This window comes from Amphiprion ocellaris, chromosome 15 (assembly GCF_022539595.1).
Source record: "Amphiprion ocellaris isolate individual 3 ecotype Okinawa chromosome 15, ASM2253959v1, whole genome shotgun sequence".
Lineage (NCBI taxonomy): Eukaryota > Metazoa > Chordata > Actinopteri > Pomacentridae > Amphiprion > Amphiprion ocellaris.
In genome coordinates this window covers 34,330,386-34,349,398 of record NC_072780.1, presented here as the reverse complement: position 1 = coordinate 34,349,398, position 19,013 = coordinate 34,330,386, and the positions used below count along the sequence as shown (strand labels likewise).

At 34.5% G+C, this 19,013-nt stretch overlaps 1 protein-coding gene across 6 annotated transcripts in view; it reads left to right on the top strand.

Moving 5' to 3' along the window:
- Positions 1–516: 516 nt before the first annotated feature.
- map7d1b (MAP7 domain containing 1b) overlaps positions 517–19,013 on the top strand; it is a 72,898-nt gene continuing 54,401 nt past the window's right edge. For all 6 annotated transcript variants that reach the window (XM_023264058.3, XM_023264054.3, XM_023264059.3 and 3 more), the window contains exon 1: positions 517–894. In XM_023264058.3, the coding sequence (XP_023119826.2) occupies positions 804–894 (91 nt within the window). In that variant the 5' untranslated portion in view covers positions 517–803. The remainder of the gene's footprint in view (positions 895–19,013) is intronic.

The window sequence follows — 19,013 nt, the reverse complement described above, 5'->3', positions numbered from 1 at the left end:
AATAAAGATATAATGATGATGATGATGATGATGATGATGATGATGATGATGATGATGATGATGATGATGATAATAATAATAATAATAATAATAATAATAATAATAATAATAATAATAATAATAATAATAATAATAATTATAGTAAATTGAATGATTAAGTTAAAATTGCAGATTAACCCAAGAAAACTTCCTCAAATGTATAAAACTATTCAGTTTACTGTTTAAATTTACATTTAAGGAAGCTGCAATAAGACAATTGACTTTTTTAATCTTAAAAAATTCCTCAATCAATTGATCTATAATCAAAATATTTGCAGATACTTGACATCTAATCGATTCATGGTTTCAGTTATATTGATTCATTTTTGTTGATTTTTTGTGTTTAAAGGCTGATTATTTCCCCCTCAGTAAACGTTTATATGCAGCATGAATCGGTTTTACTTTGAAACGTGTTTCCGGAAGTGCCTCCTCCGTGTTTCCAGCTTAACTCTGCTCCTGCTTTTCATTCCCGTCCGTCGGTTTTCCGGTGAAGACGTACAGATCTGCTGCGTCGGATCCTTTCTGTGGTTTTATCAAACTCTCTGCTCGGTTTGTTCCCGGTTCTACTCGGTTCTACTCGGTTCTACTCGGTTCTACTCGGTTTTTTACCCGCCGCTGGTTGAAAACGGAGCCACTTTGGTTTTTATCCACTTTATTTTTTAATTTTTATTTTCGGGGCTTCTGGTCTCCGGTTGGATTTACCGTAGGGCGTTCCTGAACCGGGACTCTGAGGAATGACAGCAGCTGGAACCGGATCCGCCTGAATGGAAACGATGGATTATAAGGAGCTGGAGCAACATCTGGAGGAGAAACTGGAGCAACATCTGGAGCAGAAGCTGAAGATCTCAGACCAGAGTGAGTCCAAAACAGCATCTGGGTCTGGGTCTGGGTCTGGGTCTGGTTCTGGTTCTGGGTCTGGGTCTGGGTCTGGTTCTGGGTCTGGGTCTGGTTCTGAGTCTGGTTCTGGGTCTGGTTCTAGGTCTGGGTCTGGTTCTGGTTCTAGGTCTGGTTCTGGTTCTGGTTCTAGGTCTGGTTCTAGGTCTGGTTCTGTTCTGTGGAACCCATAAATCAGGTCGAACAGTAAATCAGAATCTGCAGGTGATCAAATGAAGTCTGATCAACTGGAGAAAAAATCCAGGAAACCTGCAGCTTTCTGGAGATTTATTACGATTCTCATCACTGTTATTAGTTATTTTCTACATAAATCAAGTTAAAAATGCAGATAAACCCGAGAAAATCACCTGAAATGTCCAAAAAAATTCTGTTTATCATCATAAAAGAGGAAAAAAAGCTGCAATCAGATAAATTTGACCTTTTTCATCTTAAAAATGACTCAAATTTATTAATTTATGAACAAAACAGCTGCAAATTCATGTAAAAACCAGAAAACCTGCAGCTTTCTGGAGATTTATTACGATTCTCATCACTGTTATTGATTATTTTCTACATTAATCAAATGAAAAAATCCAAATCAGCCCGAGAAAATCACCTGAAATGTCCAAAAAAAATAAATAAATAAAAAATCTGTTTATCGTCAAAAAGCTGCAATCAGATAAATCTGACCTTTGTCATTTATGTTTTTATTTATCTTTAAAATTGACTAAAATTGATGAATTTAAAAGCAAATTAACCGCAAATTCATGTAATGGTCGACATCTGATTGATTTAAGCTGCATTTTATGAATTTTCTCCCAAAAAATGCAGATAAACCCAAAAAAAATCACCTGAAACATCCAAAAATATTCAGTTTAGTGTCACAAAGGAGGAAAAACAAACATTCAAGAAGCTAAAATCAGATAAATTTGACCTTTTTCATCTTTAAAAATCACTCAGATTCATCAAAATCCTTGTTAAGTAATTAATTAGTGCACAATAAATACGTTTTTTAAGATTTAATTGACATTCAAGGAGCTGCAATCAGAGAATTTGGGGTTATTTATCTTTAAAAATGACTAAAATTGATGAATTTATGAGCAAAATAGTTGACATCAGATTGATTTAAGCTGTGATTTATTGATCAACAAAACCTTAAAATGAGATCTTTATGTGTTTAGTTTTACTGTTTTCATTTGCTAATTACCTCCCAGCAGCCTCTAAATTTAATTTAATTCACATTAATATTCAAAAAAAATCCAGATCAACCCAAAAAAACAAAATATTTTAATCTAAATAATCAGTTTAGTGTCATAAAGGAGGAAAAAACATTCAAGAAGCTAAAATCAGATATTTTTCATCTTTAAAAATGACTAAAATTTTTGTGCAAAATATCAGCAAATTCCTGTAATAGTTGACATCTGATTGATTTAAACTGCGTTTTATTGATCCAAAATCCAAATATTACCGGATTTGTTCAACAAAACCTTGAAATTAGAGAAGTGGAAACACATTTTTATTGGTTTAATTTGCTAATTTCCTCCCAGCAGCCTCTAAATTAAATGAAATTCACATTAATATTTGCTCTCTGTCGCTCTGTGAACGTTTCCAGCTCTGATTTCTGGATCTTCTGTCGACTATAAACGTCGGTTTTTCGTCGCTATTTTTCAGTATTTGGTTTAAACCAGCAGCAGATCGTCCCTCGGCTGCTGTTTCATCTCTAAACTCGTCTCGCTTCCGTCCATCGTCCTCCTTCAGCGTTCTGGAGGTCACTTTCTGCTTCCTCCTCTGCAGCTTCTCTGCTGCATCTGTGGGCGTCGGAACTGCAGACGGAGGCTGGTCTAGGATCAGATTTACCATCTGAATGTTAAACTAACGAAACATCAGACTAACGCTGCTCCTGGATCAGATTTATTATCTGAACATTAAACTAACGCTGCTCCAGGATCAGATTTATTATCTGAACATTAAACTAACGCTGCTCCAGGATCAGATTTACCATCTGAACGTTAAACTAACGCTGCTCCTGGATCAGATTTACCTTCTAAACATCAGACTAACGCTGCTCCAGGATCAGATTTACCATCTGAACGTTAAACTAACGCTGCTCCAGGATCAGATTTACCATCTGAACGTTAAACTAACACTGCTCCTGGATCAGATTTACCTTCTAAACATCAGACTAACGCTGCTCCTGGATCAGATTTACCATCTGAACATTAAACTAACGCTGCTCCAGGATCAGATTTATTATCTGAACATTAAACTAACGCTGCTCCAGGATCAGATTTATTATCTGAACGTTAAACTAACGCTGCTCCTGGATCAGATTTACCGTCTGAACATTAAACTAACGCTGCTCCAGGATCAGATTTACCATCTGAACGTTAAACTAACACTGCTCCTGGATCAGATTTCTTTATGTTCTGGTTCCAACGTGACGTTTTCCAGACGGAAAAAAGCCTCAGATAAAGTCCACGTTGTTGCTGCTGCTCTCAGATCAGACAAGGAGGAAAACGTCTGAATCTGACCTGAGATCAGCTTCATCAGAGGAACTCAGGTTAGACTCCAGGAAATAAAAAGATCTGGAATTTCAAATATGTTGTAAATTAATACTTTTTTGGTGATTTAAATAGTTATATTAAATATTTTAAATGGGAAAAATCTATAACAGTGAAAAATGCTTAATATTTTTCAGTCCTTGAAATAAAAAATATGAAATTTTCTTTCAAATATCAAAAAAAATAAACAAACCCCCCCAAAATACTATTTTTAGCAGATTTAAATCCAGTAAAGCAGCTTCACTTTATAAAAACAATAAATCCTTAAAAATACTGATTTTAGACGTGCAGCAAATTAAAAGTTTCCTTTTTACATCAACATGCGAATCAGTAGTTTTTTTTCTCTGACTTTACGCCATTTTATTTCTAATTAGTTTCTTCTTTGTTGTATAAATCCAGATTGTTGATGTGGAAATAATTCACAGTTGTTTATTTGTTTTGACATGTAAATTCAGATTTATTTCTGTGATTTTATTGACATTTTCAGAAATTTAACAGAACCAAAGGTGAATTCATTCATCAGTGAATTACAGTTAAAACCTACAAATAAACATGATTTCAACCATTAAAGTCCTCAGAGGAAACTGAGCTTGTTTTTCTGAGTTTCTGGAGTGGAACCAGAACGTTCTGAGCTGCTCTGTTCTCCAGACAATCAGCACTTTGTGGGATTTATTCTGACCATGGTTTCCGTCTGTGGGGTGAATCCCAGACGTGGATCTTTTTAGTTTCCTGGAGAACTTCCAGCTCCACTCAGACGTCGGTTCTTCTGTGAATCCAGAACCTGGATCCGTCTGGCTCCAGGCTGGAGATAGAGTTAAATATCTGCAGTTATTTTCATTTAAACGCCTCCGTTTGGCCTCATTTCAGCTCCGTTTTTATCCTGAGGCTCCATTAAAGCAGCTGTTTACTGATCAGACGAACTGATCGATTATTGGAACTGATAATCAATGATCCAGATATTCTATAGAATCAATAGATTTTAAAATACTCTGATGCATTTCTCTAGTCTGGAGCTACTTCCTGCTCATGTCTGATTGGTTAACCATCACAAGGAACAGCCAATCCGCACTCAGAGATAAATATTTAATAAAGTTCTTTTAATTAAACAAATTTAAATCATAAATAAATTCAGACTTTTTAGTATTTTTGTGTTGGAGTTCATGTTTGTCCACATTTTGACTTCATTTTTTGTTTTAATCACAGTTTTTTCACAGTTAACATGTAAATTAATATTTTTCTGTGGTTTTACTGCATATTATCTCAGAGAAAATCTGGAAAATAACTATTATTTTTTAAAAGCACTTTTCAATCTTTAATATACAAAATTTTTATTTAAAATAACACAAAATATCTATAAAATAATTTTGTTTTTTCTCATTTAAATAGAGTAATAATAGTGTAATTTTATTGTCTAATGTATAAACAGATTTTTTAGCTTTTTTGTGTTCATGTTTGTTTACATTTTGACGTCATTTTTTTGTTTGTTTTTACTGTAAATATATAAAGAGTCCAAATATCAGTTATTGACCTCATTGATTACTAATAATAATCAATATATTTCTGAAAAATCCGTATCAGTCGAACTCTAATTCATGGTTCAGAAACATTCTTGATGTGGACGTTACTCAGGTTTGTCCTGATTTTTTACAGTTAACATCTACATCACTGTTCTGTAGTCTGGATCCACCTTCTTTATCTTATCTTATCTTATCTTCTTCTCATTAATCTTCATCTTCATGAATATTTCCATCGTAGATTCTCTCTGAAGGCATCAAACTATGAATGAACACATCTGGAATTATGGAGGAAACAAAAACGTCTGAAATAAGTCAGAACATGTTTTGTGTTCTAGATGCTTTGATTCCTGCTTTGAACCCTCTTGTTATTCTCTGGATGAGCTTCATGAGGTAGAACCTGAAATGGTTCTCCAACAGTCTTGAAGGAGTTCCAGAGATGCTGAGCACTTGTTGGTCCTTCTGCCTTCACTCTGAGGTCCATCTCATCCCAAACATCTGGACTCGTTTGGTCGTAGCGCTGGATGGTCTCAGAGACAGCATTTGGAGATACATTCAAAGTCCTGGTAGGTTCCTGGGTAGCTCCTAGATGGTTCCTGGTAGATTCATGGGTAGTTCCTAGATGGATTTTAGTAGGTTCCTAGGTAGTTCCTAGATGGTTCCTCCTGGGTTCCTGGGTAGATCCTAGATGGTTCTGATGGTCCCAACCCCATTAAGAAGGAAGAAATTCCACTACTGAACCTTGACAAGGAACACCTGTGAAGTGGATCCATTCCAGGAGACTATATAAAGTTTGGAACTCCTTCAGAGGAGTCATAGCACTCTTGGTGGCCTCCCTCTAGTCTCTAGGAACTCCTTCAGAGGAGTCATAGCAGTCTTGGTGGCCTCCCTCTAGTCTCTAGGAACTCCTTCAGCGGAGTCATAGGAGTCTTGGTGGCCTCCCTCTAGTCTCTAGGAACTCCTTCAGAGGAATCATAGGAGTCTTGGTGGCCTCCCTCTAGTCTCTAGGAACTCCTTCAACGGAGTCATAGGAGTCTTGGTGGCCTCCCTCTTGTCTCTAGGAACTCCTTCAGCGGAGTCATAGGAGTCTTGGTGGCCTCCCTCTTGTCTCTAGGAACTCCTTCAGCGGAGTCATAGGAGTCTTGGTGGCCTCCCTCTAGTCTCTAGGAACTCCTTCAGAGGAGTCATAGGAGTCTTGGTGGCCTCCCTCTAGTCTCTAGGAACTCCTTCAGAGGAGTCATAGGAGTCTTGGTGGCCTCCCTCTAGTCTCTAGGAACTCCTTCAGAGGAGTCATAGGAGTCTTGGTGGCCTCCCTCTAGTCTCTAGGAACTCCTTCAGCGGAGTCATAGGAGTCTTGGTGGCCTCCCTCTAGTCTCTAGGAACTCCTTCAGAGGAGTCATAGGAGTCTTGGTGGCCTCCCTCTTGTCTCTAGGAACTCCTTCAGAGGAGTCATAGGAGTCTTGGTGGCCTCCCTCTAGTCTCTAGGAACTCCTTCAGCGGAGTCATAGGAGTCTTGGTGGCCTCCCTCTAGTCTCTAGGAACTCCTTCAGAGGAGTCATAGGAGTCTTGGTGGCCTCCCTCTAGTCTTTAGGAACTCCTTCAGAGGAGTCATAGGAGTCTTGGTGGCCTCCCTCTAGTCTCTAGGAACTCCTTCAGAGGAGTCATAGGAGTCTTGGTGGCCTCCCTCTCTAGGAACTAGGAGTCATAGTCATAATATTCTAACCTCCAGCAGCTGAGATGTTAGAAACTGTTCATCCAACAACTGGTGTCTGTTCTTCACCAGTCAAAGCTTTATGGGAGGGTTACTGGTGTTACTGGTGTTACTGGTGTTACTGGTGTTGATGGTGTTAATGGTGTTATTACTGGTGTTATTACTGGTGCTACTGGTGTTATTACTGGTGTTACTGGTGTTACTGGTATTATTACAGGTGTTACTGGTGTTAATGGTGTTATTACGGATGTTGTTACTGGTGTTACTGGTGTTATTACTGGTGTTACTGGTGTTACTGGTGTTATTACTGATGTTAGTGGTGTTACTAGTTTTACTGGTTTTATTACTAGTGTTAATGGTGTTACTGGTGTCATTACTGGTGTTATTACTGGTGTTACTAGTTTTACTGGTGTTACTGGTGTTATTAGTGGTGCTGTTACTGGTGTTACTGGTGTTATTACTGATGTTAGTGGTGTTATTACTGGTGTTACTAGTTTTACTGGTTTTATTACTGGTGTTAATGGTGTTATTACTGGTGTTATTACTGGTGTTACTGGTGTTATTAGTGGTGCTATTACTGGTGTTACTGGTCTTACTGGTGTTATTACTGATGTTAGTGGTGTTATTACTGGTGTTACTAGTTTTACTGGTTTTATTACTGGTGTTACTGGTGTTACTGGTGTTATTAATGGTGCTATTACTGGTGTTACTGGTATTACTGGAGGTCTATTGTCTGACTCTGAGGATCAGTCTGAGGTTTTGTTTCCTGTCGGGGTCCTGCTGACCAGACGGAATAAATCTTGAGGAAAACCAGGAAGCTGCTGCATTCGTCTCGTTTCCTTTTTCTCCTCCGAATCCAGGAGAAGATGGTCTCCAGTAGATAATCCTGTTTGTTTAATCCCTCAGAGGTTCCCCTCAAGCTGCTGTCATGTTCAGTAGACGAAGCTTTAAAGGTAGAAACACCTCCAGATGCTTTTATTGTGGAGGATAAGGAAGAGGAAACACGTCTTCATTTTAGATAAACAAGAACTGATAGAAAACCACAAAATCATCCCTAATGGTCCCCAGAACCTGCTGCTGGGTGGAAAACACATGCTGTCCTTTAGAAATTACACCATTTGTTAGAGCTAGAAACTGTAAAATATTAAGAATTGTTGGATTTTCAACTTTCCTGTGAGCCTGAACTCATCATGCTCCACTTACAGTTCAGAAAAATTAACCAAATCTGAGCTTAAATCCTGATATTTCATCAAAATCACGTTATTCTACATATTTTATTTAACAAAACATGTTTGCATCAGATTCTGTAAAAAAAACTAACAAAAAAGTTTCAGATTTCCAATGGTCCTTGAACTAATCATGTTTGACTTCATTTCTGAAAATGTAGTGATTTTTTGGCTGAACTTCAGGCTGTGTAAAAAAAAAAAAAAAAAAAGCCAAAAATAAACCGTTTGTTCAAACCAGATTCTGTGAAAAACTAAAAATTCTGTGTTTTTCTGTGAAACATTGAAGCTATCAGTGACTCAGCTGGAACCAACAGTCATTTTCTTTTATGATTTATGGGATTTTTACAGTAATTTTGGATGAATTTTTAGTAATTCCGGACAGATTAATGGATTTGATTAATTCTGAGTCAGTTTGGCATTTTTATTGTTCATTATCAGTAATTTTTAGAAAGATATCTTTTGTCATTTTGTCTACTTTTTGTCAGAAAGGAGTAAAAATTGCCAAAATGAAAAGTTTTACTGTACAGGAACATAAAAATTATTGTATATGAGAAGCTGTGAAATATCAAATATTTGTCATGTTTCTTTATAAATGGCAGCAATAGTAAAATAATTTTATTTATTTATTTATTACCAATTTCACAACATTACTGTTTTATTTTATACCTTTATTTAGATTGTTGTGACTTTTTTTATTGAATTAAAACGACTTTACTGAGGTTAAATGTCGTTTGAAAACAATAAAAATGAACTTTATAAATGAAGGGAGAAACGGACAAAATGTTGATTTAAACCCTAAATGATGGATCAGAAAACAGTAAATATCATAAATCTGAGCAGTTTTCAGAGTAAAACACTAAAAGCAGTTCTGAGGTTTGACATTGGCGACATGGATTTATCCTCAGAGTTTCAGCGCTTCTCTTGAACGCCGCTCAGAGACTCTTTGATCATCAGTATTGATTTTATCCTCGGGGGTTTTTCTGTTCTTTATTCTGCAGCCGAAGCAGATTTTAAACCTCCTCAGTTCAATTCATCAATATTAACGCAGTTCTCCTCTAACGGAAACTAGTTTTACTGCAGAGGAAACTCAGAACCTCCTAAACCAGGAGAGTCAAGCTGGTTCTAGTCCAGGTTCCACATCCAGGACCAGTAAAATCACAGCAGAATAACCTAGAAATAACCACAACTCCTAATGGTTCCTTTGTTTTACTGCAGAAATGTTCACGTTTCAGGAATTATCTTTTTACTAAACATCATGAACAACCTGAAATTTATGAAGAAAAATAAATTCAGTTTCATCAACATTCAGCCTCAGTTTATCATTTCCACATTACAACTTCCAGATCACAGAGTGTCTACAAAGAAACACAACATTTAGTCATCTGGAACTGAACCAGAGAGGATTTACTGGAGGATCAGAACCACAAAAAAAGACCAAAAAAAGACAAAAAACCCCCGACAAAAATGACAAAATATTACAAACAAGACACTAAATGACAAAAGTGAGACACAAAATGAGTAAAACGACATGAAACAAAACAAAATAAGTAGACACAAACGAGACAAAAAAATTACAAAAAGCACAAAATGACAAAAAATACACAAAAAAACAAGTGAGACAAAAAGAAAACACAAAACCACAAAAACGTGAGACAAGCGACAAATGTCAGACAAAAAATACAAAAACAAAACAAAATATTACAAAAATGAGAAGCAAAATGACAAAAATGAGACAAACGATGCAAAACAAAACAAAAAAAGAAAAAATTTGACAAAAATGTTGCAAAGTGAAAAAAAATGGACACAAATGAGCCAAAAAAATACAAAAAAGGAACAAAACGACAAAAGCGATACACAAAGCGAGGAAGACACAAAATGACAAAAATAAGACAAAAAATACAAGCGAGACACAATGGAAGCACAAAACAACAAAAATGAGACAAATGACAAAAGTCAGACAAAAAAGACAAAAAACAACAAAAACAAAACAAAATATTGCAAAAATGAGACAAAAAAATGAGACAAAAAAATTACAAAGCCACAAAAAAATGGACAAACGACAAAAATGAGACAAAAATGAAACAAAAAAGACACAAAACGACAAAAATGTTACACAAAACAATGAATAAAGTTAAAGACAAAATGACAAAAATAAGACAAAAAACACAAAATGACAAAAGCGAGAAACGGAACAACAAAAACATGAGACAAACAACAAAAGTCAGACAAAAAAAAAGACCAAAATCAACAGAAACAGACAAAATATTACAAAAATGAGACACAAAATGACAAAAGAACAATGAACAATCTAGTATTTTACTTTCTGATCCAAACAACTTGTCATGGTGTAGAAATGATTTTAAATTTATAGTTTTACTAATTTACAATTTGCAGTTAATGTCTTCTCTGGAATTTTTACACTTTGAGGACCAGATTGGACCCTCTGGAGGACCGTTTTTGGCCCACGGGCCTCATGTTGGACACCTCTGGTTTAGAAGGGACTGATGAACAGAAACATCAGATCGAGTCGCTCTGCTCCTCCGTTACCCAGAATGCTTTGCTGCACGTCTGAATGTTTTTACGTGAAACTTGAACCTCGAAGGAATCAGGAACAGATGTGATGCTTTGGAGTGTGTGTTCATAACAGACACACACACACACACACACACACACACACACACACACACACACACACACACACACACACACACACACACACACACACACACACACACACACACACACACTAGAATCAGATGATTTGAAGTTTCGTGTCGTTTCTTCATCTGAACACAAATCTGCTTCAGAAAAAAATCTTCACTGTAAAAAATGAAAGTTTTTGTGAACTAGTTTTAACTGCATTTTTTAACATTTTTATTTTATTTTGCAGTTTTCCTTTTTTGATAAATTATAAATTACTGATAACTTTTAAAACCACAGAAAAAAATCTACTAATTTACTAGTTAGCAGGAAAAAACAAACAGGTCAAAACACTACCTAACGTCCACATTAAAAATCTGTGTTTTTATTTATTTTATTTTTAATAATAACTATTTTACAGTGTGTGACCATTAAATTACCATTTTTTACAGTTTTTAAATCAGCAAATTTGTTTGAAAGAAGCATTATTTATTGAGGATTGTTTTAAAAAAGTGAATAATATTTACAGGTTATTGTTTTGTGTAAATATCAAGTGAAATCACAGAAATGACGATTAAATTGTTTGTTAGCAATAAAATAAACAGAAGAAGAAAGAAAACAAGCCACCAAAACTGTAAATCTTATATATATTATTTATTAGTTTGTTTTTATAACATTTGAAAAAAAAATGCACGACCTTTACTGCATGAAATCTGATTATTTTACAAATAATTATTTAAAATAAAATGTGTGAATATTAAGGGTTGAATAATAACAAAAACTTTAATTTTACAGATTTTACTCATTTTGTTAAATTACAGATGATATTTATTAAAATGACAGAAAAATATAAATTCACATGTTTACTGTAAAACAACAAAAAACTAAGATTTTTACAGATACTATTTAATTCTTTAACAGTTTTTATTCTTAAAATGACACAATTTGAATTTAAATCATTATTTTACATATATCTGCTGTTATTTTCTCTGTACATTTTGTATTCTTCTGTTTTATTTTATGTTTTCTGTCAGTCTTGCTGCCAGATCTTCAGTTTATTTCCATATTTTTTCCCAGTTTGTATTGTTTGTTGTCTGTTGTTGTGTAACGAGCCTCCATCATGTGCTTCATCAGATGTTTTTCTGCTCGTCTGTTTTTCTTCTCGTGTTTTTCTGAGCTGCAGTTTTTCTGTTAAAGCCGTTGATCTGAAGCCTCCGAAAGTAAAGAACGTTGTCCAGCTTGTCCTGAAAATGTCCTTTAAATGTAGAAACCTGCAGAGAAACTTTCACAGCTTCTTCTTCTTCTTCTTCTTCTTCTTCTTCTTCACCTTCTTCTTCTTTTTTGTCTCGTCTGTTTTCTTGGGATTCGCTGCTGCAGGAATCACGTTGAGGCTTCATGATCTTTCTTTGTCCTCTGGCAGGTTTTTCTCCGAAATGATTAAAGATCTGATGATCAGGAAGCAGAAACACGATGTCATGTGTTCTGATTCAGACAAACATTTACAGGAAAACCGTTTCTAGCTGGAGTTTAATCCAGAAAAACAACAAACAATACAATAACTTTGTTAATCCCTGAAGGGAAATTCAACATCAAACATCCCTCTATGGTCACTTTAATGAACCATAAACCTGCTGCTGGGTTTAGAAGACATGTTGCCTTTAAAGAAATACCCATTTATCAGAGCTCGAAACTGTAAAATATTAACACTTGTTGGATTTTCAACTTTCCTGTGAACCTGAACTAATCATGCTCCACTTCCAGTTCAGGAAAATGAACCAAATCTGAGTTTAAAATCCTGATATTTCATCAAAATCACTTTATTCTACATGTTTTATTTAACATCAAGTGTTTGCATCAGATTCTGCAAAAAAAAACCCATAACAAACAAAAACAAAAAAAGTTTCAGATTTCCGATGGTCCTTGAAATAATCATGTTTGACTTTCATTTCTGAAAATTCCGTGATTTTTGGCTGAACTTCAGGCTGTGTTCAAATGTACCAAAAATAAACTGTTTGTTCAAACCAGATTCTGTAAAATACTAAAAATTCTGTGTTTTTCTGTGAAACCGTTCAGATATCAGGGACTCAGCTGGAACCAAAAGTCATTTTACTAAAAATCTGGGAGTTTTGGGCTGAACTGCAGGAAGTGTTTCCACAGAGCAGAGGAATTAAAACTGTAAATATTAAAATATCTGTAGTCTGAGGAGGAACCGGTTCTTTTTCCAGGGTTGATGACATCTGTAGGCGCTTAAATATATTACACATGTTGATTCTAAGCCTTTTAGATAACATTTTTAAGACAAATAAGCAATGGAAAAAAATATTTCTCTTTCTTTAATGATTTATGTGATTTTTTGCAGTAATTTTGGACAAATTTTTAGTAATTCTGGAGAAATCTGAGTCATTTTCAATTAATTCTGTGTCAGTTTGACATTTTTTTTGTTAATTTTCAGTAATTTTAGAAAGATTTTGACAAATTCTAAATCAATCTTTGTCTACTTTTTATTATAAAGGAGTAAAAATGGCCACAATGAAAAGTTTTACTGTTCAGGGATATGAACATTGTCATATTTGAGAAGCTGTGAAATATCAGATGTTTGTAATTTTTCTTCATAAATGGCAGTAATAGTGAAATAATTTTGATTATTTATGAAATCTGTGTTTAGACACCGATATCACAACATTACTGTTATATTTTATACCTTTATTTAGATTGTTATGACTTTTTTATTAAATTAAAACAACATTACTGAGATTAAATGTCATCTGAAAACAATAATAATGTATTTTGTTTGGATAAATGAAGGGGAAAATGGGCAAAATACTGATTTAAATCAGAAAATGATGCAAAAAAATCATCATTTATCAGCGCTAGAAACTGGACTCTTACATCTGAGAGTAAAACTCTCGATTCATGATGCAAAAAGTGCATTAAAATTAAAAATAGTACCTCAAAACAGGAAGATTAGCAAATGATTATAATACACAGGTACATTTAAATACACCTACAGCCACATTTTCATCATTTGTGAATGAATGTCGACATTTTTAGTCTTTTAACTTTAAGATAATGCTTCGGTTTTTTACCATTTTTCTGTGGCAGCAGCTCAATATTAGAACTAGAGCAGCAGAAAACAGTAAAAACAACATTTATTAGACCTCGAGGTGCCGGTTTGACCAAGCAGAGGCTCAAAATTCTAAATTTATTCAGTTTATTATCATAGATTATTAAAAACTCTGGCAAATATTCACATTTCAGGCTCTGAAACGTGTGATTTTTGCTACTAAACTTGTCCTAAAACTGCTGCTGGTTCAGTAAATCCAGCTCTAGTCTGAACCAGAGACGGTTGACAAATAAAACCTGTCGACCTGCAGCAGCTGATATTAAAGCCGTCTCCCTGCTGGACGAGCTGCCAGACGGAGTTATGTCCTACTTTAGGGTCCAGAGCAGCAGCTGTGGTCTAAATACTGTCCAGACAGAACAAGGTTCCACCACAGAAACAACCAGAGCTGTTAGTGTTCACGAAAAACACCAGGAAAAAACAAAAAAACCCTCAGTGATTCAGTGATTCAATGATTCACTGATTCACCGATTCAGTGATTCAATCATTCAATCATTCAGTGATTCACTGATTCAATCATTCAGTAATTCAGTGATTCAATGATTCAATGATTCATGGACTCAATGATTCAATGATTCAGTGCGGAGCTGGAAGTAGATCTACAGAACGGATGATTTTAGTAACGCAGCTGCTGTAGAAAGGTTTTATGTTTTATTCAGTGTCTGATGATGTTTTCAGAGAAATAAACAGAAATAGATGGAAATAAACAGAAACAAACAAAGATCAGCTGCTTTATTTCTGTTTTAAGTGACTGATTGTTTCCATTAATTAGCTTTAATTTCATTAAATCTGTGAAATCGAGACTTAAATCCAGTGAAAAATCATATTTATGATCAAATGTTGTACAAGAACAAATGAGCATTTACAAAAATACAGGTTTTTGATGTGGATTTTATTTACAGTTTTTGGCCTTTTAATTTTTTTATTTTGACAGATAACATGTAAATTAATTAAAACTTGTTTTTTACTTTTCTGTATTTCAAAAAATAAAACAAAAAAGAACCGAGAAAAATCAGTAAAATGTAAATTGTTCAAAAATAATAAAATATAATAGTGTATTTATAGTATTTTGCAGAGTTTATTTGTAGTATTTTACAGAGTATATTTATAGTATTTTACAGAGTGTATTTATAGTATTTCACAGAGTTTATTTGTAGTATTTTACAGAGTTTATTTATAGTATTTTACAGTTTATTTATAGTATTTTACAGAGTTTATTTATAGTATTTACAGAGTTTATTTCTTGTATTTCTAGTCTCTTAAAGCTTCCGTTCTGCCTGCTCTGATTAAAGGCTCCTGAACGGTTCCCTCCCTGTAGATTCTATTTGTGGACATCTGGTTTTATTTTACGGCTTCATTCTCTGAACAGAAACCGTCTTTATTTACATCACTGCAGCCGTTGCCATGGCGAGGAGGTGATGTAAGGATGAGGTCACTGAGGAGGAAGTGAAACAGCTTCACATGTGGTCTAAGAAAAGCTCTGAATGAGATCCTCGTCTGTTTCCTCTCTAACCTCTGACCTGCTTTAGAGACGAGAAGCAGCGACTGAGCAATAATTGATGAGTCATGTTTGATTAATGCGGAGCGCTGAGTCGCTGTGACTCGCTGTGAGTCGCTGTGACTCGCTGTGACTCGCTGTGACTCGCTGTGACTCGGTAACCTACTTCTGCTGGATGAAAACATCCTCTTCTGTCAGCTGAAACATCCAAGTTCAGGCTTTTATCATCTGTTTTATGTCATCTCTGAAGGAAAACCTCCTTCAGACACAAACAGCTGCAGGTTTCCAGTTTAACTCTCTGAGCTGCAGATTCTGGAGGTTTTTACTGCGTTTCCTCATTTTTCATTAAAATCTGAAGTCCTGCAGCTCTAAACAACACCAAGGAGGACAGAAAACTCAGAATGACTCCGTTAGAATGAAGGACATCAGATTAAAAAACAGCAAAAGTTGAATTTCTGTGATTATTTAATCATGATATTTTATTCTAAACGTCTCATTTAAAGATGAGCCAAAAATAAATAATTTGCTCGATTTAACTGTTTGTTTGAACAGTTCAAACCAGTTCAAACCAGTTCAGACTTTTTTTCTGTTTTCAACTATTTCTAACTGTTTTTAACTGGTTCTAAGTTGGTTTTAACCAGTTCTAAACAACTGTTTTTAACTGGTTCTAAACTGGTTTTAACTGGTTTTAACCGGTTCTAAACTGGTTTTAACTGGTTCTAAGTTGGTTTTAACCAGTTCTAAACAACTGGTTTTAACTGGTGCTAAACTGTTTTTAACTGGTTTTAAGTTGGTATTAAGCAGTTCTAAGCTGGTTTTAACTGGTTCTAAACTGTTTTAACTGGTTCTAAGTTGGTTTTAACCAGTTCTAAACAACTGGTTTTAACTGGTTCTAAACTGTTTAAGTGGTCACAATTTTTACAGTTTTTGACCAGATGTTTTCTGTTTTTCAAACAGTAATTTTAAGAAATAATTTGAAAAGTTATTTTTGCAGATTTTTCTGTTTTGTTACATTACAGAAATTTTCTGGTAAACTGTGAAATCAGCTAGAAAATATGAATATTATACGGATTTCTGTTGATATTTTCCAGGTTTTACAGTTTTCGAACAAGACAATATTCCACTATTTTTAAAAGTTTTTTTTTCTGGCAACTGCTGCCAGATTTAGTGTTTTTATTATTATTATTATTATTATTATTATTATTATTATTATTATTATTATTATTATTATTATTATTATAATTATTATTATTATTATTATTATTGTTAGTAGTAGTACAGTTTCTTGCTGCTGTACACATTTTATTTATTTGAAAGTTAAGTTGAAAGTTTGATGATTCTTTCTGTTTTTAAAGTTTCTGACTGATTTTTATTTTAAAGAAAACATTTTTAATCGTCTGGCTGGTTTTAGGGTTCAGGGAGTTTAACCAGTGGATCATTTATTAAAATAATTGCTGGTTAATTTAATATCTGATAACTCATTGATTTGTCGTTGCAGCATTTTTATGTTGTTAACGAGGCAGTATTCTGCTGTTTTCCTGCCAGATTTTCTGTGTTTTTAGTATTTTATTTGATCATTTCGTTTTATTGAGGCCTGTTGTGGACTTGCTGACCTTTATCTCTGCTGCCGGTTGTTGTTTTGAAGCCAGCAGTGAAGGAATCTGAAGCTCTGCAGCTCGTTCTGAATCAGGAATGTTTCCTGTTCCTCCTGACAGCGTTTCCGCTTCTTCTATAAAAAGATAAAGAGCTGGAGGTTTGCTTTGTTTTGGGTGAGATGCTGTAAATTCCTGGTCAGCCGGTGTTAAAAGTACAGATATTATCCTGTCCAACATGAGGCCCGTGGGCCAAAAGCGGTCCTCCAGAGGGTCCAATCTGGTCCTCAAAGTGTAAAAATTCCAGAGAAGACATTAACTGCAGATTGTAAATTAGTAAAACTATAAATTTAAAATCATTTCTAGACCATGACAAGTTGTTTGGATCATGAAGTAAAATACTAGATTGTTTGTTGTTCTTTTGTCGTTTTGTGTCTTATTTTTGTAATATTTTGTCTTGTTTTTGTTGTTTTTTGTCGTTGTTTGTCTGACTTTTCAAATTTTTTTGTCGTTTTGTTTCTCATTTTTGTCATTTTGTGTTTTGCTTTATTTGTTGTTTTTGTGTCTCGTTTTTATTTTATATTTTTTGTCTCGCTTGTGTTGTCTGCTTTTTTGTTGTTTTGTTCCTCACCTTTGTCTAATTTTTTGTCTCTTTTTTGTTTTGTTTTGTCGTTTGTCTTTTTGTCATTTTGTTTCTCACTTTTGTTGTTTTGTTTCTCATTTTTGTCGCTGTGTAGCTTTTTGTCAGATTTTTTCTCTTTTTGTTTTCTTTTGTGTGGTTTGTCTCATTTTTGTAATATTTTGTCTTGTTTTTATTGATTTTTTTTGTCTTTTTTGTCTGACTTTTGTTTTTGTTTCTCGTTTTTATCATTTTGTGTTTCCTTTTTGTCTTGCTTGTGTTTCTTGTCTTATTTTTGTCATGTTGTATTTTGCTTTTTTGTTGTTTGTCCATTTTGTGTCACTTTGTACCTTTTTTGTGTAATTTTTTGTCTCCTTTTTGTTTTGTTTCATGTCGTGTGTCTGATTTTTTTGTCGTTTTGTGTCTCATTTTTGTAATATATTGTATTGTTTTTCTTCTTTTTTGTCTGACTGTTGTGGTTGTGATCCTCCAGTAAATCCTCTCTGGTTCAGTTCCAGGTGACTAAATGTTGTGTTACTTTGTCGACACTCTGTGATCTGGAAGTTGTAATGTGGAAATGATAAACTGAGGCTGAATGTTGGTGAAGCTGAATTTATTTTTCTTCATAAATTTCAGGTTGTTCATGATGTTTAGTAAAAAGATAATTCCTGAAATGTGAACATTTCTGCAGTAAAACAAAGGAACCATTAGGAGTTGTGGTTATTTCTAGGTTCCTCTGCTGTGGTTTTACTGGTTTTACTGGTGGTGGCTGTGGAACCTGGACTAGGATGAATGTAACTGTCCTGGTTTAACGTCATCCCTCTGAGGAGGATCTATCAGCTCCTCCTTCACACACATTCGCTGCTTAAATAGTTTAGATTCCTGAGCTGGATCTGACCCACATCCTGGTCTGTTCTCCTCTAAACATGAAGCTCAACAACAGTCTGACCTGATTCACAACACCAGGGTCGGTTTTCAAAAGAATTCATTAGATGAACAGTCTGAACAACAAGCAGCACTTTATGGCCGTTTTTATTTCATTTTTCCTCACTGTGGCTCATTTTTCTCTAAAGTCCTGCAGCTCTGAAACAGAATGAAGAAGGAGAGAAAACTCCGAAATGTCTTCATAGAAAATGGAAATAATTCAAAACTAAAGTTGAATTTCTCACATTATTTATTGTATAAATGTTGAAAAACGCTGAAATCAACACATTTTTCAAAATGTCCACAGACTAAAAAACAAACGGTGATTCCACATAATAGAGAAATTTTACAACATTTTAATTTTTGTCTCATGATCGTTAATCACAGCTGAGTCATTAGAAGCTTCACAGTTTATCAAAGAATGTAGAAGTTTTAGTTTTTTACAGAATCTTTTTTGAGAAAATGATTTATTTTTGGCAGATTTTAAATGAAACGCATAGAATGATTTGATTTGATGAAATTTTGTGATTTTAAGCTCAGATTTGGTTCAAAATGAATCAAAGAGAACAGATGAGTAGTTCAAGGACTGCAGGAAAGAAGAAAATCTGGTGATTCTTTCTGTTTTTTTTATAGTCTCTAACTCTGTTTAACCCTCCTGTTGTCTTCATTTACGAGCACAAAAAAATATTGTTTCC